At 32.9% G+C, this 23425-nt stretch overlaps 1 protein-coding gene and 1 long non-coding RNA gene across 7 annotated transcripts; both read left to right on the top strand.

Moving 5' to 3' along the window:
• Positions 1–254: 254 nt before the first annotated feature.
• Positions 255–17593, top strand: LOC129313598 (uncharacterized). 6 transcript variants are annotated; one of them, XM_054956853.1, is made up of 12 exons: positions 255–651; positions 2767–2843; positions 5474–8581; positions 9369–9974; positions 10160–10789; positions 11016–11706; positions 11814–11992; positions 12736–12807; positions 12895–13003; positions 13427–13564; positions 16210–16611; positions 16699–17593. In XM_054956853.1, exons 2-12 carry the CDS (start codon positions 2832–2834, stop codon positions 17424–17426), a joined length of 6675 nt encoding a protein of 2224 aa, XP_054812828.1. In that variant the 5' UTR covers positions 255–651; positions 2767–2831; the 3' UTR covers positions 17427–17593. The 6 variants fall into 6 exon arrangements, 5 of the variants coding, with proteins under 5 accessions (XP_054812828.1, XP_054812831.1, XP_054812830.1 ...); XM_054956855.1 differs by lacking the exon at positions 255–651 and adding an exon at positions 2383–2576 and having other exon boundaries at positions 16789–17593; XM_054956854.1 differs by lacking the exon at positions 255–651 and adding an exon at positions 2386–2576 and having other exon boundaries at positions 16225–16611.
• A 2749-nt stretch (positions 17594–20342) lies between these two features.
• LOC129312767 (uncharacterized) lies at positions 20343–23425 on the top strand. Its single transcript, XR_008593692.1, has 4 exons — positions 20343–20459; positions 21547–21679; positions 22661–22804; positions 23245–23425. It is a non-coding gene; the product is annotated as an uncharacterized LOC129312767 (long non-coding RNA).

Here is a 23425-nt window from a genome sequence, read left to right as displayed (position 1 = left end):
AAAAGATAAAAAATATTTTAAAAATATAAAATATTTTTTATAAGAGGGAGTAACTTTTAGCTAATTGATCTAAAGACCTGGTAGCTTAATCAATTCATGTTTCAAAAATTAAAAAACTAACGTTTTATTTTTTTACAAAAAATATATAAAGAATTAAGTTGATAAAAATTCAATTATTATTATTTTTTAAAATCCCAAATATTCATGACCAAGCACCCACTTGTCCGGCAGAAAGCACGCTCTTCTTCTCAGATTGCTCGGTTCATTCTGATGCAAAAAGAAAAACAGTCTTGTCGCTGTCGACTAGGTCTGATTGTATTGATAGTAATGTCGGTCATCAATCGATTAGGGAAGGAGAAGGGCCATAACCCTGCATTAATCTGGGAATCTCAGCATCGTCGTCGTCGTGTTGCCGGCGACGATCAAGTCGACGGCGCCATCAACCTCGACAATGGATGGATAAAGGGAACTCCTCTTTCCACCCTCCGTAACTTCCATTTCTAACCATCACAATACTATGCCTTGCAATTTTTTCTATTACTTCTTAACCAACTTTTCAATTCCCAATCATGATTTGTAGATCTGCTTGGGCGGGAGAATCTATGGAAGGAGTTCAACAAGATCAATTAGGAAGTCTCTAAGCTTAAGCGTGTAAGCATTTTAGTTTCTATTTTCACTTCTGTTTTCTGAAGTTCTGCTACGGGACTCTTAGAATTTAGTAGCTAGGTTTTGCAGTCAGGAAACGACGAACAATTAACAGTTCCCATTTCGAAGTTCACATTGATTTGAGGTCAATTAAAAAAAAAAAAAAGAGTAATCCACGTCAATGGGAGAACGTGATAAGTTGATAGTGTGTGTGTGTTTATATTTCTGCCTAATGATAGTAAATATATGTGTAATTCCATTTTATTTTTGTCTTGATTGAAGATATTTTCATGTTGTTCCCAAATTAAAGAATTATAGCGCGAATAGATAAAGATAGAGAGAGCCAGAGAGAGGTGGCCCAAGGCATATATATATATATATATTGGGTGAGCTGGACTTCTCAATATTACAAATCAAGTTGAGTTATTTTCCTAATATTCTGGACATGTTTAGGTAATGAGAACAGAAAAATTTATTAGGCTTATGTATAATTCTATTAACAGAATCTGTATGCGCGTGTATTTTATTTACTGGGTCAATATAATCTAATTTAAATAACACTGATTTCTAATATTTTTATTTTAGCCCATTAAATATAATATTTCTATGAACATTGCAACCCACATTAATTATAAAAATATACACATACAAGAAATCACGTTTCGTTGGACAGAATTTAGGTGATTAATCAAGTCAAGTTCTTTTTCAATATTTGTGAGTCATTTTTCATTATTAATTTCTTTTTCATGTAACATGTAAACGTGCACTTTATGCTTTCATTAGAATTTCGTAAATATTTGAATTTGAAGTCTTTAATTATTGTATGATATCATTTGCTGTGATCAATAGCGGAGCTAAGATCTTGAATCAGGAGTGTAGGACAATGTAATTTAAAAATTAATAATTAAAAAAATAATTTTTAAATTTTTTAAAATTAATTATATTAGGCAAAAAATATACTAACATAAGGAAAATTATATATATTTTTATTTGGGCAAAATATATTGAGATTTTTTTGCCAGAAACATGTTGAGAAGGTTGATATCAAATTTAAGTTTGAACCCTAAAATATTTTTCATTTAAAATTTCTCATACTACGTATATAATTTTTCTCATGTGAGGGGGTGCATTCCCCCCTCCTCACATGTACATGTTCTGGCTCTGCCGCTGTGACGATAGTAATGAGCAAAATGTGATGTTATTGTATATTCATTTACATTTTAAAATATTACATTATGATGTGCTCGTGATCTCTGGTACATTGAAATGGAATAATTATAAAGTAAGCATGAAAAAGAACTAAGAATCCGGTGTTATTTATTTAATAAAAATATGTGAACATGAGGAAAAGGGCTAATATGATATAAGATGTACTTTTTTTTTTTGGGAGTAAAAGATAATGTGGTAACTAAATTTCCGATATCTAGTTACAAGTGCTTATGTATATAAATATATATATTAATATATACACATATACTCATTATTCTTTGACGTGGAGCTTGAAATCTCCCATATTCTTAAAACATATCAATATATATATATATATAAAAGAAAAGCTGCCCCATTGTTCACAAGCTGTCATGCCTCGTTTTCATTCTAGTTTTAATTTTAATTATCTTAAGGAAAAAAATTAAAATAAATATGACAAGAAAAAGCTAGTGACATTTTGTCTTGTCTCAGAAGAAAAAGGGATAGGTGGAATGCATATTCCAAGCGGTCCCATGAGAGCAATCACGTGGAAGACTTAGACATTGAGTCAATAATTGTTCTGTGTCTACCAATTCCTCTTCCATTATCCAAGTTTCTTTCTCTTATTATCTTGAGTGGGAATTCCTTCCATTTTTCTCTTCATTCACTCTGTTCTTCCTCAATTCGAAAGATAAAGGGTGAAAAAACAAAGCTTCTGATACCTTCTAAATCTTCTTTCAGAGGTAAAATTGCATTCTGATTGTATTTGTTTCCATTTTGTGTTCATATTACAACTTCTTATATGACTTTTTCTGTATATTTAGTTTACACTTCTAGTTTTTATATACGAGAAAAGCTTCATGTTCTAAAGTATATCTGGTATTTTTGAACTTCTCAAATCAACATGACTTGTGTATTTTTGCGTCTGTGTAGTTTCCATACCCAAAAAACAGAGCAAACTATGTAGTTGAAGGCATCTTCTTACGGTGTTTGAGTATATGGAGAAAAGGGTCAGTAATTTTAATAGTTTCTTATTTCATTGTGTTCATACTGTTATTAGCATCTTGTTTATTTATGTATTTTTGTCATTATAAAAATATTGAGTTTTACAAAGGTAATACAAATAAAAACTTCCTTAATTAAACTAAAGGAGAGTGCTACGTCCCCCTAAATATAACCTAGTATCAATTGAACTATTAAAACACTTTTGGTGAAAACTACACTAATTCATTCTAATCTTAGCCTTCAATCACAATGTTACCCTAATCTATATAATGCTACACTTGACGTCTGAATGTTAAATATAATTTTGTCAATGTGAAATTACTAAAATATGCTCCCCATTGTTCCACTTTTCCCACATCTTCATCCTCTCCATCTCTTCCCCTGCCTGCAAATTCTCAATTGCCAGACCACCCATGCTTGGAAATGAAAAAAAAAAAAAAAGTGCAAAATTCTTAGAGGAGGAGTTCTTGACTATTTTTCTCTTGCATTTTACTTGAGGAAGAGAGCTATAAATATATGAGACTATGACCACAATTTGCAACTAGAATTCCATGAGTAAGGAGTAAGAAAAAGGCAAGAAAATAATATAAAAATAATCTTGAAATCATGCATGGCCTTGTAATCTTTAAAAATTGTTAGTCCACTGTATCCCATAAAATCTAGAAAATAAGAATAGAAGTAGCCATTTCATATAAAGAAGGAAATGAAGTTTGTTTTGAAAGTTGACTTGAGGAAAATAGACCTGTTGGCTCTTTAATGCACCAGAATCACAGCTTAAAATATCATAATTTTAATGAGGATTATGTTGTTAGACAATTATTCTCCAACAGTTCCTGTCCAGTTGGGGAGTAAATACCCAACATATTTTGCTTGTTGATAAATCTTTCAAACTTCAGTGGAGCTAATGCCTTGGGGACGACATTGATAGCTTGGGAATGAGTTGCAATATGACTTAACTCCAGCATACTAGCTTCTAACCTTTCCATGTAATGTCCTTGAATTTCAACGTGTTTAGTTTGATCATGGATTCATGGCTATAGGATTCTTTAGCCAACCTCACATCTACGTTTCCTCATAAGTATTCTTGATTCATCAAATAATTTCTTTAATCACCCACATGCCATGATCAACAGCTCAAAATTCATATCACCACGTTTATGGGCCCTGGTATGGAGTCTACTACCTTGAGTAGGATGAACAACATAGTAAACCCAAATATATTGAAGAACAAAGAAGAGAAGAAACGAGTGACAGGATATAGGAATAGAAATGTTTGAACGGCTGTCCGGTTGTTCAAGATTTTGGATGGAGCCCTATTGGGGGGTGTTTGATAAGGAACAAGTAACCTCCCAAAATTATGATTCTTTCTTTCAGTTATTCTGTTTTGTTGTGAGTTATTGACACACATGATGAAAATGCAATGATTGCCAAAGAAAATTCTTGAGGTTGAGGTTGGCATATTATTTGTCCTTGTCAATTGTAAACACTTTGATTTGAGTTTGAAATTGATTATGAATTATGATACTAAAATTTTTCAGTGATTTGGGGCTTCACTTGTTTCATTCATAAGATAGAGCTAGGTGTGCCTAATACAGTCCTTAATTAGAGTGATGAAACACTTGGTTCCTAACATGGTGGGAATCTGAGGAGTTCAAACATCATTATGAATTAAGGTTTGTGGCTGGGAAGGTTTGCATGGGCAAGAGGGCTTGTGACTCTTTATAAGTTTAGAGACTTCACAAACTTAACATTGAAATGAACTATTATTCTTCTTATATAAATTATGGAAAAATGTCTTTCTGTTTAAAATTTGGATGACCCATCTATGAGTGCCGGAACATTCTTTTGCTGTGGAACTATGTAAAGGCCCCCTACGCTCCTTAGAATGCCCAATCACCCTCCTTAACTCCCTGTTTGGTTGGAGGGGAGGAGCTCCCCTCCCCTCCCCTTGTCCTATCTAAGCAAGGGGAGGGGGCCCCTCTCCCCTTGTTTGGCAAAGGGATGAGAGGAAAAATTTTAGGGGAAGTGGTTCCTCCCCTCCCCCTCCCTCTCTCCCCTGTCACCTCCCTTCCCGTCTATTAAAATCCCTCTCCTCCCCTCCCTTCCAACCAAGCATAGCATAAAGCAAGGATCTAAGAGTAACAGCAATTAGCTTCAAAGTTAGTCATGCAATTACGTTCTTTGGTTTTGCTTCAAGAGTTACTGGCTATCTTAGGCACCTACAAAACATTGGATGAAATTACTCCCTCCGGTCCACAATGTAGGATACTTGCAGCATGCATCACACATATTAAGGAAATTCAGTTTTTTTTTTAAATCTCATCAGAAATTAACTTGTGTTAATATGGAAAGGTATTTCTTAAAACTATAAAATGTCCTACATTTTAGACCAACAATAGCTCATGGAAGTATGTTACATACCAGAGGGAGTAAATCTTTAGATTGATAGATATTAGGTTAATTTTGCTCTTGCTTTGATTTGCCCGCTTATCTATCTTAATGTGTACCACTTCTTAAAATCATTGATCATTGTAGCTATGATTTTCAAGTTTTGATCATATTGTGGATCCACTAACTTCATAGTTAGTATGCTGGAGAGTTGGATAGACTGACTATAACCTCATTTGCATGTTAGATGTTGACCTTCCCTATTAATGCTCCAAGCAACATTCTCCAATGTTTGGTGGATCTAGTGAAAAACGAAGCTCAATACTTATGTTGTTTGGAGAATCATGTTGAAAATTTTGAGAGAAAAAAGAAAATACTTGCTGCAAAACAACAGGATGTGAAGATAAATATTGAAAATGCTAGTGGTGTTTCAAGAGTTAAGAATGAAGCTCAGCAATGGATACATGAAGCTGATAGTCTTATTGAAGTTGACACAGAAACAAAGAAGAAATGGTTTTTTGGCTTGTGTCCTAATTGCTACCGGCAATACCATAGTGGAAAGGAGTTGGCAAAGAAGACTTTGGAGATTGATGAGCTATTGGGAAGATGTAGTTTCAACATAGTGGGAGGTCCAGTTGATCTTCCAAGCTTAAAATACCATTCATTACCAAGCTTTATTGACTTCGAGAGCAGAAAGTTGAAATTTCAAGATTTGTTGGAGGCATTAGAAGATGAAAATTGCAATTTGATTGGATTGCAAGGCATGGGGGGCACAGGTAAAACCTCAATGGCAATAGAAGTAGGTGTTAAACTTGAAGAATCCAAATATCATAGCGTCATCCTTCTTGATGTGTCTAATCCTCCAGATTTCAAAAAGATTCGTGGTGAAATTGCAAGGCATTTGAATTTAACATTAGAGGAAGGAAAGGAAAAAGAACATTCAAAGACAATATGGTCTAGAATTACTAATAAGAAAGAAAAGCTTCTTATAATACTAGATGATGTATGGGAAGAGTTTGATCTTATAAAAGACATAGGCATTCCATCTAGCCACCAGCACAAGGGTTGTAGTGTATTGATAATTAGTCGTAATTTGAATGTTTGTGAAGTAATGGGTTGTCAAAGGATGATTCAACTAGATATGCTAGTTGATAAGGAAGCATTTAATCTTTTTCTAATACATGCCAATACTTCCTCAAGTCGTTTGAAGGGCATAGCACAAAACATTGTGAAGCAGTGTGGAGGTTTACCAATTGCAATTGTAGCAGTAGCAAGAGCTTTAAGAAATCGACCTTTAGCAATTTGGAGGGAAGCTTTGAAAACCTTGCAAAATTCCAAGTCAATGATTGATGTTAATCAAAATTTGACGAAGATTTATAAATGTTTGAAGTTAAGCTATGATAATCTAAAGAATGAGAAGGCAAAAAAACTCTTTTTGATATGTTCTATTTTCCCAAAAGATTTTGAAATTTCTGTAGAACTTTTGAGTAGAATTGGTATTGGAGTAGGGCTTTTTGGGGAAGTGGAGAAATACTGTACAACAAGAAGCAAAGTGCTTGCGGCTATACAAGAACTTGTGGATTCTTGTTTATTATTGAATCTTCAAGATGGGTTGGTAAAGATGCATGATTTAGTTCGTGAAGTGGCCTTATGGATAGCTGACAAAGACATTCAAGTGATCATGGATTTTAAGACAACTATAGAAGCCAATCTGCGATATTTGTTTTGGAACTCTGAAGACTTTCCCAATCAATTTGATGGCACGAATTTGGAGATTTTTATAATAAATGTAAATGGTTCAGAGGATTTGAAGGTCCCATATTCATTCTTCATAGAGATGACAAAGCTCAGAGTATTGCATTTAAAATGCACTTATGTTCACTCACAAATTTTAGATTCATCATTGTTATACTCACTTCAATCATTAATGAATATCCAAACTCTTTCTTTGATGAATTTGAAATTAGGTGACATTTCTATTTTGGGAAACTTACCTAGTCTTGTGACTCTTGAGTTGAATCATTGTTCAATCATTGAATTATCAGAAGAAATTTTGGGATTAAAGAGGTTGAGATTATTGGAGATAAGAGCATGTAAAGTTAAAATGAACAATCCTTTTGAAGTAATTGAAAGGTGCTCGCAACTAGAAGAGTTGTATTTTGTTGATAATGGGAATTTCATAAATGAAAATATAGATTTTCAAAATTTATCTCCTCTTACATTGCAAAGATATCAAATATCTTCTATTGAACTTCTAGAAGAATTTGAAAAGTATGGTTTAATATCAAGATACTTCTTTCCACATGATTTAAGACCTGTAATCTCAGAGGAAACTTTTAAGCAACTTGTAGGAGCTGCTGAGCTTCTTATATTAGGAGGGTATGATGAAACAAGATGGAAAAATCTTGTCCCTGATATTGTTCATATGGAATGTGGAGGCATGAACGATTTAATTATCCTTCATATGTATTCCTGGCCTGACATACAATGCTTAATTGATACTAGAAATCATTATTTTGATGTGATTGCCTTCTCCAAGTTGATTGAGCTACATCTCTTTGAAATGGATATTGAAGATTTATATCGTGGTTCTCTTCCATCTGGCTTTCTTGAGCAACTAGAGACTATGGAGTTAAAAAGCTGTCTAAAGTTGCAGAACATGTTATTTAATGGCAAGTTAAACCTTTGTCACCTTAAGGCCATGGAATTGAAAGGTTGTGTAGCATTGACATCGATTTTCCAACTATCCACTGCTCGAAGCTTAGTGCTATTGGAAGAATTAACAATTAATGATTGTCATGCACTAGAACACATAGTTTTCGATGACAGCTCAAAAGATGAAATAGTGGGTGATGACAATGGTTATGATCAAAAGAGTCATGACTCATTGTTCCCAAAATTGAAAACTCTTAGAATTGCAAGATGTGACAATTTAGAAATGATATTACCTGTTCTTTTTGCTAGAGGTCTTCCTCCTTTGGAAGTTATAAGCATATGTGAATGTGAGAAATTGAAATACATGTTTAGTCAGTATAGAGAGGAGGACCATGTTTTGCATCAAAATGAACAGGCGGTAATGCTCCCTTTAATGAAAGAAATGAAGCTCTCTAGAGTTCCAAGTTTTATTGACATTTATCGAGAACATTGCAAACTCATGTCTTCATCAATGCAAGGGTCATCATCTTCAGTTCCAACAGATATTGCCAATGAGACACTTCTGAATCCTAATGCACATGCTTGCTCTTGGGCTCCTATATGCTGTTTTCCACATGAATCTAAGGCCACAAGCGAAGAGACTAAGGCCAGTGCTACTATTTCTAAGGAGGAGAAATTGGCTGACCTGACAACCCCCCTGGTATGTTACACTAGGCTCTTTCTTTTTGTTTAACATTTTCTATTATGAATAGCTAGCAAAAATCTACTTATTTAAAATACTAGATTGAGGGTACCATACTTAGCATATATTCTAAGATGAGACGTATGTTTATGGTTTTTGAATGGTGCTTCTTATAAATTTTATTATATACATTGATATATTGATGATTGATGATATATGATAGTTAATATTGTGTAGATTGACCATAAAAACTTGAAGAGCTTACTATGAGTGATAAAAAGCTTTTACAGAAAATGTGATGGATTTGAATGTAGTTGTAACACCTCTATATGTCGTTGACTTGATAATGTTTAAAGAGTGTTCTGTTGCACTGCTTAATTATATGTCTAGAATCTTAAAGTTTATGTATCTAGATAAATGTGTGTTGTTTGAAATATAAATGCATTTCATTTATTCAAAAGACTACAAAAAGCCAATGTATATAGAAAAAGAGATCAATAAATCCCTAAATAAAAGCCACTCAATCAGCTATCTAAGAAAACCTATTTACAACTAAATGATAACACATTACAATAAAAAGATATACTCTTGTCTTAATGTGGTTCAAGTATTTGAAAATGCATTATGCATGTTATGGTCATTAAAAGAAAAATCCTGAAATAATAATTGGGTACAGGATAAGGGAGGTGAATGCTATTTTTCTTAAATTTGATAGAAAAACAAAATCTTAAACTATTATCTCAAGCCTTGAAAGAGAATCATTGTTTGGGGTGAACATTGATCTAACAGTAATTATTTTTTGTAGGGATTATATAATACAGCTCAATGCATTACGAGACAATTGTTCCACTTTCGTAATATCAAGAAGATGAAACTTGTAAACTTTCCAAATTTATTATCATTGTTCTCCCTGTCCATTGCATCAATGATAATGTGGGAAGAATTGACAATTGAAAAGTGGGATGATTTAAAGCACATGATAACAAATGATGTAGATGATCGTAATGATCAGATCACCTATAAGTCCATTTTCCCAAAATTAGAGAAGTTGGAAATTTGGGATTGCAAGGATTTAGAATTTTTATTTCCATCCACATTATTTGGAGGACTAAAAAATTTAAAATTTTTGACTATCAAGAATGCTCCTGAGCTTAAATATATTTTTGGGAAATACCCTCTTGAGGATCATTTGTTAAATTTGAATCAAAACGATGAGCTTCAATTTGATCTCCCAGCTTTGGAGGTCCTTTGCCTTGGAGATGTACAAAAGATCATTAGCATTTGTGCCATGAATTATTACTTGACATGGCCGTCTCTACATATGGTTGTTCTAGAGAATTGCAACATTGAATCTTTCACTGATTTGATGGTTTGTTCAGATGAAGGACGATTGAAGTGGAAAGCTATGAAGGTAACACTTCTAATTTCTACCATTTTATCTATTTGATCTTGTTACATAGAATTTTGTAATTTTAGACAAGCAAAATTATTTTTGACTCCTAATTTCTTGAGATTTTGAAAGGATTTTCTTAATGAAATATTCTAGCTAATACATGATTTACAAGAGTTAAATGAAGGATATTTAAATGTTTGTAGGAATTAGATGCATCAAGAGGTGGGATTCCTCCTTTTCAAGCATCTCAAAATCCTTTGCTTCAACCACTGAACAATATTAGAACAATGAGACTTGTGAGTTGTTCACGCTTAGTATCATTGCTAGCTCTACCCATTGCATCAAAGATTTTATTGGAAGTTTTGATAATTGAAGAATGTCATGAACTGAAGTGCATAGTAGCAGATGAGGAAGACGCTCAAGCTCTCATGAACTTCAATTCTATATTCTCAAAGTTGAAAGAGTTACATGTTTCAAGATGCCGTACACTAGAATATTTATTTCCAGCATCTTTGTTTAGATCTCCCACACATTTGAAATATGTGACCATCGCTCATGCTCCTAAGTTGAAATATGTGTTTGGAACGAGCCATCATGAAGATTCATCTCATGAGAGTCAAAATATTGAGGCTTATATTGATTTCCCAGTTTTAGAAAGCTTAAACCTTGAAGTTATACCAAATCTTGTCAGCATTTTCCCTCAAAACTACTATTTGACAGGGCTGTCTCTAAAGTCTATTGTTTTGGATATGTCTCCTGAGTTTATTATTAAATCTTTTACTGATTTCATGAGTGGTCGGCATGCAAGTCAATGTGATTCCACAACCTCAAAGGTATGACTCTCTAATTTTTCCTTCTAGTCTCAGTATTTGTTTTTCCCCCCAATTAACAGGTTAAATTTGATCGATATTACTCAGTATCAAAATGTTATTTGCTAGAAGGTTGACCAATGCATTTATATGCAACAATGTATATTAATTTTAACTTGGACTAGTTATGGATTAAATTTTGTCACAAGGCAACCTGTGGAATTTATTTTCTCTCTCATGGAACTTACAGGTAATTGAGAATCGCATACAAACTATGACAGATCTTACAGTACATTACTCCAATGTAGAAGACATTTTTAATTTGGCACAGTCGAAGGTTGAGAGAAATAGGGAAGGACTTGAACCAGTGACATCAAGCTTAGAATACTTGACTTTGGGAAACCTTAGTGAGTTAAGGAATATATGTGAGGGCCCAAAATATATTTTAAGCCTCAACAATCTTAAGAAACTAAATATTACATCATGCAAAAAGCTTAAAACTGTCTTCTCTATCTCCATATTGAAAAGTCTGCCTGAGTTGTGGAAGCTAGAGATATCTGACTGTGAAGAACTAGTTCACATTGTTGGAGAGGATATTGAGGAAAATGCTAGTGATCGTTTGTCTCATGAGCCATGCTTTCCGAAATTACATGAACTGCATGTTAAGTCTTGTAACATGTTGAAATACCTGTTCTCTATCTCAATGTCTGGTATACTTCCCAACCTTATGTTTTTGAGCATAAAAGAAGCCTCCAAGCTTAAACATGTAATTATTTCACATGTTGAGATGAAAGAGATGGTGATGACAGATGTGCTTCCAGAGCTATATTATCTGATTTTTGAGGAACTTCCTAGTCTTGTTGATGTTTGCCATGGGATTGATTTTCAAGCTGTACGCATATCTTCTGAAGTATATAATTGTCCTAATTTTTCTTTTTATGGTACGCATTTAGAAAAGTCACTCTTTAAAATCAATAATTATTGTCACTCTTCAAAATTGAAAGTTATTGTGCAAGGTTAAATATAACTTTGAAAATTCTACTTGCAGAAAATAGTACTACACATCTTCAAGTTGGCCTTGAAAATCTAGATTCTAAAGTTCAGGTGGCAAAAGACGAGAATCTTTCTTCGCATCTCAATACCCATCAATTTGGTATGAGAAAAGCTGAAGGGAGCCAAGACTTGGAAACACAACAATCTTCAATTGGCTCACCAAACTTAACAAGGGTATATCTATATCAAATACTAACTTAATAGAAATAGACATTTTATGTCATCTTTTACTAATGAGTTCAGCTTAACCAGAATTTTTCCTTTTTTCTTTTTCCCTGTGGTATTTGTAAGGGTATAAATAAGAAATCAAAGGAAATTGTTGAAGAGAACATTATTTCAAAGATGCCAACAATAGAAAATTTATCATATGATTCAGAGTCTGTAGGACAACTCCTATGTGTTAACTAAGCTCTTTACAATATATTCTTTTATGTTTTAGTCTTGGTCATAACATATAGAAGTAGTAAAAAAATAATATTGCTTTCGGATAATAAGGCAAAGAAATCATCTATATTGTAGATTAATAAAGTAGGGTATTCAATGGTTCTAGAGGGTTTTAAATCAAGAAGAACTATATCAAAAAATCAATTAACTGATTTAAAACCAAGAAATGTGACATCAACAAGGCCATAATCTACTCTCTCACTTTTATATCCCTAAGGATGAGATTTTTGTTCTTTCTAATTAGATATATAAATTTAAGTTAAATGGCTTGAACTTACATCTCATGCTTATTCTTCTTTGAGTAGCATGAGTTGATCAGCAGAGAAGGGGGGAAAAAATAAAGTGATAATGATGGACCCACAAGTACTAGTTGACTTGTACACATTATAATGATTCAACTCACATGGAAGATATATTTTCAATACGTTATAATCATAGGGAAATCCAACTTACATATCAATAGTTTTGTGTAGGTTGTCGAAGTGACACCTAAAGAAGGGCCATCATCAAATACCTCACATCCTTGCCCCTTGGATTCTACAAAGGTGGGTCTCTTGCAACCTTTTTGACATATAATAGTTGTCTTATTCCTTGCCCCTTGGAAATCTAACTCAATGATCAATGGTTTCCAGCCAATGGCATTGGTTCCTATGAGTCCCATTCTCATTGCCCTTCCTACTGAAGGCAGTTCTTTTACAATCATAGAAATTTTTGAAGAGGAAGAAGAAGAGGAAGAGGAAGGTAAAATCATAATGTCTCTTTTTTTAGGTAAATGATAAGAAACTTCATTAGTACCAAAATAATAGGCTTTATAGTTACAAACAAGAGCAATTGGAAGGACAATTAGAAGCCCTCTTTTTGGAGGGGTTTCATCTAATTCATCCTTCATGCAAAAACCTACAAAGAAAACAATCTTAATATAAACCTAATCATTCACAAAACCAAACTTTTCGCAGAAAACTCTCTTCAACAAGCCTTTGTTTTTGACTTGCACATCTATTACATCTAGCTCTGAGTTCTTGTTTTATCACTCTAGACACTATCTATATAGTGAAGTTATTCCTACTATGAATACGAGTGTCTCTCTTTCCATGTATGGTATATCACTGTAGCAAATTTCTTTGAAGCAAATATTCCTTTGGTTTCTTATTTTGGGTATGATAGGTGGTTTGATAACTATCTGCCGTTGCCAACGGGGCATAAAGGAGGTGAGTTCTTTGATACCAGAGGGTCCACAAATCACTTGTAGAGGGGCTCCTTTACCTCTCATCAATGCTCCTTTGCTTGAGACTTCTATTCAGGGTACTTTCCATGATCTTTGAACAAAATATTTCATCATTTGATTTGCTAACTATATTACTTCATAATTTTTCATAGGTGGCCATTTTGTGCTGCCCACAGTGATGATTTTGATTGAGCAAACTTCTGAAATGATTTTCTATTGAATCTTGTGCCATTGAAAGCTTCAACAAGCCTTGAGAGAAATGTTTCTCTTAGACATCCGAGAGAACTTTCTCTTGGACAAAAGTCCAAGAGAAAAATTTCTCTTGGCATTATTCAAGGGAACTTATTGAATTTCTCTTGGAAATATGTGAGGGAAAACTTCTCTCAAATTTTTGAGAGAAAAATGATGCAGAATTATTTTCATTATATATTCCCATTCCATTTTCCTATTTCTGCCAAACCTTTTTCGTGGATTTGATTGAAAGAAAAGTTCCCCGCCATTACACAGGTGCTTTCTTTCTAATTTTCTAACACTTTTCTCTTAGAATTTCTCACTATTTTTTTTTCATTTTCTTTGAGAAATTCTACAAGAAATTCCATAATAGAGCCTTTTCAATAGTACTTTTCTAAAAAAAATCTAGACAGTTATTGCTTCTTGTAGTGAGACTCTTCCATTTATCCTTCCAAGACTATTTATGGTGAGTTTCTTTGATGTCTTTCAATGAATTTTGTTTGAATTATTTATTTGTAATTGAGTATACTTGTTGGAATTTCTGCAATTTCTTCTAAGGTAGAGGTAGGTTCTATGTACAACAACAACAACAACAACAAGCCTTTATCCCACTAGGTGGGGTCGGCTACATGGATTGCAAGACGCCATTGTGCTCTATCATTTATTAAGCTTTTAGAAATATTATTAATTAAGAGATCACGTTCAACAACTTCCAAGAGTGTTCTCTTAGGCCTTCCTCTACCTCTCTTAATCGGACTCAAAGTTATATGTTCCACTCTTCTCACTGGTGCCTCCCTTGGTCTTCTTTGTACATGCCCAAACCATCTCAACCGATTTTCTACCATTTTTTCCTCAATAGGTGCCACCCTCACTTTTTCACGTATGTGCTCATTTCGAATTTTATCTTTACGTGTATGTCCGCACATCCATCGTAACATTCTCATCTCTGCTACTCCAACTTTATGCTCTTGCTGTCCCGTTAGAGCCCAGCATTCACTACTATATAACATTGCCGGTCTGATAGCAGTACGATAAAACTTTCCTTTAAGTTTATTAGGCACCCTACGGTCACAAATAACTCCTTTAGCTTTTCTCCAATTAAACCACCCAGCTTGAATTCTATGTGAAATATCTCCACTGATTTCGCCATCATTTTGAATAATGGCTCCCAAATATCTAAACTTTTCCACTTGAGGTATAATTTGATCTCCCAATTTCACTTCGAAATTATTTTCGAATAGTCCTTTACCAAATTTACAATATAAATATTCCGTCTTACTTCTACTCAGACGAAAACCTTTCGACTCCAATGTCCTCCTCCATAACTCAAGTTTGCAATTAACCTCTTCTCTTGTCTCTGCTATAAGAACTATATCATCCGCAAAGAGCATACATTTCGGGATTTCCTCTTGAATATGTTCCGTCAAAACATTTAAAATCAAGTTGAACAAATAAGGACTCAGAGATGATCCCTGATGTAGTCCAATCTTTATAGGAAAATCCTTTGTTTGACCACTAGGCGTTCTTATACTAGTTTTTACCCCCTCATACATATCTTGTATGGCTTTAATATAAGCAATCCGTACTCCCTTTTTTTCCAACGCTTTCCAAAGCACTTCTCTTGGTATACGGTCATAAGCTTTTTCCAAATCAATAAAAACCATGTGTAGATCTTTATCTTTACAACGATACTTTTCCATTAATCCCCTTAGTAGATAAATCGCCTCTGTAGTTGATCTACCTGGCATAAAACCAAATTGATTCTCAGAAATACTTGTCTCCAATCTCAACCTGTGCTCAATTACTTTCTCCCACAATTTCATTGTGTGGCTCATGAGTTTAATCCCTCTATAGTTAGTACAATTCTGAATATCTCCTTTATTTTATAAATAGGAATTAATGTACTTCTCCTCCACTCATCAGGCATTTTCTTGGACCGTAAAATCACATTAAATAACTTAGTTAACCATCTCACCCCTTCTTCACCTAAACATTTCCACGCTTCGATAGATATACAATCAGGTCCGTTAGCTCTACCATTTGCCATTTTCTTAAGAGCTTCCTTTACCTCCTTATCACGTATTTTTCGATAGAATGACAAATTTTGTTCTCCTTCACCAGTTACTAAATCCTCCAAGTTACTAGATGAATCCTCTCCATCATTGAAAAGTTTAGAAAAATAAGTCTCCCATCTATTTTTAATTTCATCATCTGTAACTAAAATTCTTCCCTCTTCATCCTTAATACACCTTACCTGTTCTAGATCTCTTGATTTTCTTTCCCTACTCTTGGCAATCTTATAAATATTTTGCTCTCCTTCCTTCGTCTCAAGGTTCTTATAAAAAGAGGTAGGTTCTATGTAGATGTGAGAAATTATGTAATGGATTTAAGGATCCTTAGATTGAAACTCACCCTCTTTATAGTACAAAGGACTTGCATGTTGGCGAAACAAATGGTTTATCTTAATTAATTTTGGATAGTTTCATCCAAGCTTTGCTTCATTCAGAGGGAAGTGATCAAGATGATGTTGGAACTACTAACCAGTTGATTCGAGAAGCTGTTGATACTATTCAAGTTTCTAAGAACTCTAATGCACTTGCTATTGTCCCGAGCAAGGATGGTAATGTTGAAACCATTGGGCCCCTCACCACTTTTTTTGAGCATGCCAGTGATGGGATCACTGAGGAAGTGAGTCTAGTTCAAAATGAATGTGAGGTAAATTCTTCGTGCTTTGATGACGATGAGATCACTAGAGAGAGTGATGCTTCTAGTTTTGATGAACTATTGAGGGATGATACTAGTGAGCACGGTGGCCAAGTAAATAGAAGTGGGGATTTTGGTGCTAGTCTAAGTGCCTTGGAAGGAAGAGAACGAGAGTCTTCCTATTCTAAAGGTCATACACCTAATCTCACTACTATTGGTCATGCTACTTTGCAAATTTTTTGTTATATTTGTTTTCATAATTTGATGATTTTGTTAGGTCGACCTATTAAATATGGCATGAAAAAGTCAGATGTTCAGGTTTTACCACCACAGTTGCCTTCACCTTCACCTCTTTCTTCTTCTCTAGAGACGACGCCTCCTTTCTCCATGACTGATTATGTTTTAACTGTTCCTGGGGTGCAAGAGATAGTTAATATGATGAATTTAGAGGGTGTTGAGCCTTTCTTGCTTGCAAAGGTGTTTAAGAGTCACCCACAGCTACGTCTTCCTACAGAGAATCGAAGCACTCGAATTTTGTTCTTTTCCTATAGAGTGTTGTTGGATATCTTGAACATTTTGGCCACTAGAACTCCCTTATCAATCACTGAGTCAGACAAGAGGTTATTGGCAGAAAACTTGGAGGATGCTTCTACCCTTGGTTTTGACAACAATTGGCTAGAGTCTATCAAGACCAAGGTATTTGGTTGTGATATATCTGAAGCTCATCATGCCCTAGAGCTTCTGAAAGGATTGGATAATAAGCTCAATGCCATTGAAAAAGAGCTTACAACTATCTGTGAGCAGGAAGAAGAGGCTGCTTTAGCCGTGCAAGTGGCTCAAAAGGAGTTAGAGGCAGCCCAAATCCATCTTGACTCAGCACAACTCGAACATGCTAATGTTAAGACACGTCATAGCCAGCTCTTGGAGGCACAACAACACATTTTGGCTCAACAAGATGAATGTTGGGAAGCCATTGCTGCTAAAGATAAGCATTTTGATTTATAATTAAGATTTTATTGTGTGCTTTGTATTTTGTTTTCTCTGTTGTGATTAATGTCATACTTAAAGTAAGGGCCGTGAAACATAATGCTGCAAGATTTGTGCTGTATATAGTTGTCTTTGTTCAAAGGTTATCACATGCAAGTATAAACTTTACGCATGACTTCGATTGAGTTTTGATATTTGATACTATCTGCCATTTGTAATTCGCGAGTTTATCAATGACAGGGCATTTTGTTTACCAAAAAATACCCAATTGCTGTGCAATGTGATGCTAACATTTTTGCTTAGAGGAACAAGTAGGTTGACCATTGTCTCCTTTCTCAAGTCTGGGAAATATATGTGCAGTGGAATATAAGGTGAAATTTCCTAAATTTGGTGTTGTTTTTATTAAATTTTTTTTGTGCATTGTTAATGACCAAAGTCTACATTGTATTGAAATTGGGAGAATTACATTCAGGGTCCCCAAATGATTTACAATAGCAATGAGGGCTTAGAACAAAAAAAAAAAAAATAGCATGAATAGTACAATTAAATCGCTGAACCTTGTCTTGTGCATCATTGAACCTTTTGTTATTTTTGGTTCTCAGTGTCATCTTTTTTCCATCTGGGCCTCTAAATGCAATTCTTCCTTTTTTTCCCCCCGAAACAAGCAAATATTTGTTATTTTTGATAGACCTTTGCCTTGGAGATGGTAGAAATTGCTATGGCATCATGTTAGAGCATGAAATAAGCATAACTTGTCCTAATTACCTCCAATTCCAATAACATATTTTGGTACTCTTATTTTTTTAAATTTTGGTCAACATTTAAACCTCCATATCTTGAGTGAAACTAGTTTTTATTTTTAATAGAAGATATTCCTACTTTACCAAATTTAAAAATGGACTATTATTGTTTCAAGAAGTAGGGCAGTTGAGATTTTTTTTTTTCTTTTGGTTACTCATTATGAGAGGCTAACTTTTTCCGTTAGACACAATCTTTCACAGTGGTAATTGAGAGTTTTAATGTGATGAAGAAAAGGAACACTGATAGAAGAACAAGGAGCTCACCTCCCTTTTTATTAAAAAATAAATTACATTATAATAATTTTAAATATAATTTGTTTTCAAATTATGTTGTAAATTATTTTCTTATGATTTTATAAAAAAATACGTTACAATATTATTTGTTCGAAAAACATCTCATTTGTTATTGAATAAGCTTAACCCTCTATTGATTCAGGCCTAGAGAATAAAAGGCAATAAAGAGAAGATTTGCCAAGCGATTTTTGCAAGAAAACTAAGAAAAAGTCTGGCCTTTACATTCAAGAGTTTGTTTCACACTCCCAACATCGTGTCAAGTACCTGTGCAGTAAGTAGTGACACTACCAAAAAATGATTTTACAATTTTTGTTTGAGATGAAGCTATTCTCAAATTACTCTTTTTTTATTATTATTTATAGGCATCCTCCTATTAGAGAAAATCTTGTTTGAGCCATGAACATACATTAAATATGAACACCTCTCTCAGTAAAAATTTAATTAATCATATTATAAAAGATTAATATTTTTTTGCCAGGCTTAACTCCCATTGGCTCTCAAATTACTTTTATTAAGGTTTTGGAATAAATTCAACAGATTTTCGGATATCATGAGTCCCTTTTATTTGTCATGCGTGAGGCCTATATTACTGGGCCTCACAGAATAACAGCTTAAACAACGATGCGAGACCAAGGATTTACATGGAAATACACGTGATGTTGCAAGAATTGCAGATTTTCGAATATCCCAGATCAGTCCCTTTTCTTTGTCATGCATTAGGCCTTTGATTAAGGTTTTGGAATAAATTCAACAGATTTTTGAATATCCCAGATGAGTCCCTTTTCTTTGTCATGCATTAGGCGTATAATACTGGGCCTCACAGAATAACAGCTTAAACAACAATGCCAGCCCAAGGATTTACAGCCCATGGAAATACACGTGATGTTGCAAGACTTGCAGTGAAAAAAATAACCTGTTTCATTATTGATTTGTATACCCTCTTTTTTATTCATTATTATTAAACTAAAAATATATAAAATGTAAATTAATAAACTAACTTAGGATTATTATATTATTCAACAATAATGTTCATTTTTTCCAGCTTGATGTAAATAACGTTAAGTTTCCTTGGCGAATATAAGAGAGAGTTGTAATTGTGAAAAAAGGTTGACAAGATGGGAAATGAAGATAGCTAACTAACCTACTTTGAAAGGCTATATGATAAAAATACAGAAATATATATATATATATATATATATATAAACCACTCACGTTTCCTACTACATAAATTTCAATTTAATACTTGTTTTCAAAGAGTATAAATGTTAACTAACGTTGATATTACGTACATTGGAGCGTGTGAATGGTTCCTATTAGATAAATGTGTAACCAAGATACAGTAGTTTTTTAAAGTTATCCCCATTAATAAATATAAAATACACGTTCAAATGTACATTAAAATTTGTACTGCATTGTAAGCATAAAATTAAAGTTATCCCATTAATACAACAAATCAAGGAGGCTGAATTTTGAGAGACACACACACAAAGCATATCTTCAATAAATTAAAGAAGTTTCATGGCTTCTTTATGCTTTTCTTGTCCTCTTACTCTTGATCCCTAAGAAGGAAAAAGTATTTTAGGATGCTTGAAATTCATTAGAGAATTGATAATGGAAATAAAATAATTTCAAAAAGTAGCGCGCACACACACACACACACAAAGCAAGAAGCAAAGAATACGGACTATGACATCAAGAAGAGATTGATGAAACTTGTTCTTCTTTTTGGCCAAACAAAGACTAAAAGGATCATCTTTGAGTGGCACACACTCTTGTGAGATTCTTGCTCTCATTATAATTAAGCTACGGAAACAGATACCTCTCTTTACAATTCATTCATCGATCACTCTGAGTTCAAGTAGTTTGGCTTCTTGCTTTCACCAATCATCAATAAGTTCGATCCACTAATCACTGTCAAGACTCATCAATTGTTGCTTCTTCAATCTTTACAATCAAGGTGTGTATAACTAAACTATATCTCTGTGTATGTTTATTGTTCTTTGCATTATATGCATAAGAATGATTTTCAGTGATATCATCAATAAGTTTGATTAAAATGTTAAATGCTTTCTATGCTTCACTTATGTTAGCATTTAATTATATGTTAAAATCTTATTGGTTTCTTTAACCTTTTTGGAGAGTTAATCAACTTAACAGTTGACAATTTGTCGGGATATATACAAAGCCTCAATAGAAAAATTTGCAGCATATATAGAATTAAGAGTGGGCAAAAATATCCTTATAATGGGAAACCTAAAACTTTGAGAAGTCTAGGTTCTAACTTTTTGCGGCCGTCATGAACTAATGATCTTGAAATACTTTTTGTGATTGTAGAAAAACTTAATAATAACTTGCAACATGAATAGTAAATTTCTTACGCTATAACTTATCCATGTAATTTTATTCAAAATTAAGGGTTAATAATATGATATGGGTCCTATATGGAAAAGTTTTACATAAAAATGTGGTTTATTTATAAGTTCAATGAACACTCTCATCTAAAAGACTCATCATTTAGGACAAGCTCTTCCTTTTATGTTTGTTCTCATAAGTCATAACAGAATATTATGAAACATATATAGTTCAAGTATAAACCATATATATCATGTCATTCCAAAGATGAAAAAAAATGAAAATCATAATTATCGATCCTTATAGTTTTATCAGGTTTTGTTTTTAGTCCTTGTAATTTTTTTCACTGTTTGTAATCCCTATAGTTTCAAAAAGATTGAGTGACATTTATTTTTTAGGTCTCTATAATTTCCATTTTTTCATAATTTTAATCCCTATAAGGATTAAAAATACTGAAAAAACTATAAGAATTAAAAACAAAATTCAATGATATTATAAGGACTAAAGATTATGTTTTCCTAAAAAAAACTTATTATATGGTCAATGCATGTATTATCGCTTTAGATAATATATATATATATATATATATATGCTTTCATTTAAATTATTATATAATTTTCCTCTTGCCCTATACATTTGTAATGATTCTTCAGTCATTAAAACTAAAAATTTTGTTGTAATTTGCGTGGCAGATTCTACATTATTGTCATCCTGCAGTGTGAAGATTTTCCATTTTCTCTTCATTATTTCGTTCTTCTTTAAATTAAAAAAAAAGAAAAACCAGAGGTTTCTTGCTGAACAACATTGAAATCTCTCCCAAAAAAGGTAAAGATTCATTTTGATAGCTTTTTTTTTATAGTTATGTCTATTTTGTAATTTTTGTCTTTAACATATAATAGGTTTGCACTTTTGGCTTTTTAATTCTGATCAATATACCTGCAATAATTATAATATTGACCTTTATTGACAATTAACATTCGTATGATCATAACTAGATAAGATGTTCTAAATTTGTGTATTAAGAATACCTCTTTTTATTAAAAAAAAACAATTTATAGCTATATGAGTGATCAAATTTTCACAAATTCTCCCCTCTATGTTAATTCTGTCCTCATCATTCTATAGTTAATAATAATTATATTATATCAGAAGTATAAAATCATTCATAATATATTTGTTATAAAAGTAATAGGATTTATTGAGTTTTTTATAAGGATGAAGGCAACATGAATTTCACAAGGAGAATAACATTATAAAAATGGGAAAAAATGACAGTGAGTTTTATGGCAATAATAGCAGTCTCTCTCTCTCTCTCTCTCTCTCTCTCTCTCTCTCTCTCTCTCTCTCTCTCTCACTCACTCACACACACAATACTTAGAGAATATTTTTAATAAGAAGTTATTTAGATATTTAAGCTTATATGATTAATGTACTTTTCCACAGGAGAATACTTAACATAGTGTGATTCTTTTCCATACTGTTAAGTTTACAAGAAAATGAAGAATTACAACCAAACAAAGAATTAAAGGAAAAATAATCTCAAGGACTATTGAAGTTAAAGAAAACAGCCCAAAAATAAAACAAGAGGAAGAAAAGATTGATCATATCTTTTACCAAAGTACAACAGGAAAAATGTTAAAAGCTCATAATTACTCTTAAGTTCCACAAATTATTTACCTTTAAATTATTTTTTTATGCCAATTAATGAATGCTATATATAATCAGTTTAAATCTCATACCTTTTATGTAATTTTTATCCATTTTTCTTTTTCTAGTATTAATTTATTGCCTTTTTGTGTTTGGCAGATATTCTGTTGTTTTATTCTGCTGTGAAGAATCTCTTTATTTCTTCATCACTTTGTTTCGCTCCAAATTTGAAAAAGAGGAAAAAAAAAAAAGTAAAAAGGAGATCTCTCTGTCCAACAACATTGAAATCTCTTTAAAAAAAAGGTAAAAATATATTGATCATGTTTCTTTTCATTTTATGCGCGCGCGCACACACATATTTGTATTTGTATTTTGCTACATGTTGTCATTCAAAATTTATAATCATTTTCTTAGAGGTTCCTAATTTTCTTTTATTCGCATAAATTAAAATAAGAAAGTTTTAATGCATGTTTCAAACCTGATGCTGGCAGCATCACATCTTTGCTTTTGATGCAAGGCAAGATTCAACCCAAGTCAATTAAAAATATGATACCCTAAATCTTGTCAAATTAAATTAGCATGACCTTTTTCGGCTGCACTTTTTTTTAATTAATTTCTTGGGTTATTAAAATTTTATTTATTTTTTTAATCACTACACATATCTTATATTTGTCATGCATGTATTTTATATTAATTCTTTTTCGTCAATGCTAAACTTTCTTTGCATTTTTGCTTAACAACAGGTTCTGGGCTTTAGTTTTTCCCGCGTGAAACGTAAATTTCTTCATCAATCAGCTTTAAAATCCCTATAAGAACACATTTTTGGTTGTGTTTCTTTTTATCAATGTTGTTGATGACATAATGGGCATTTGATCACTTATCTTTAAGCATACTTGCTGTAGCAATAACATCTTGGAGCATGTA

Source organism: Prosopis cineraria, unplaced genomic scaffold, assembly GCF_029017545.1.
Source record: "Prosopis cineraria cultivar Desert tree isolate PC_DT_omini unplaced genomic scaffold, ASM2901754v1 PC6, whole genome shotgun sequence".
NCBI lineage: Eukaryota > Viridiplantae > Streptophyta > Magnoliopsida > Fabales > Fabaceae > Prosopis > Prosopis cineraria.
This window is presented reverse-complemented; position numbering and strand designations above follow the sequence as displayed.

Excerpts from the sequence above, each read along its gene's own strand:
- LOC129313598 (XM_054956853.1), top strand. Across the intron at positions 8,582-9,368 it reads CTGACCTGACAACCCCCCTG|GGATTATATAATACAGCTCA; the intron begins GTATGTTACACT and ends TATTTTTTGTAG. Across the intron at positions 11,707-11,813 it reads TCCTAATTTTTCTTTTTATG|AAAATAGTACTACACATCTT; the intron begins GTACGCATTTAG and ends TTCTACTTGCAG.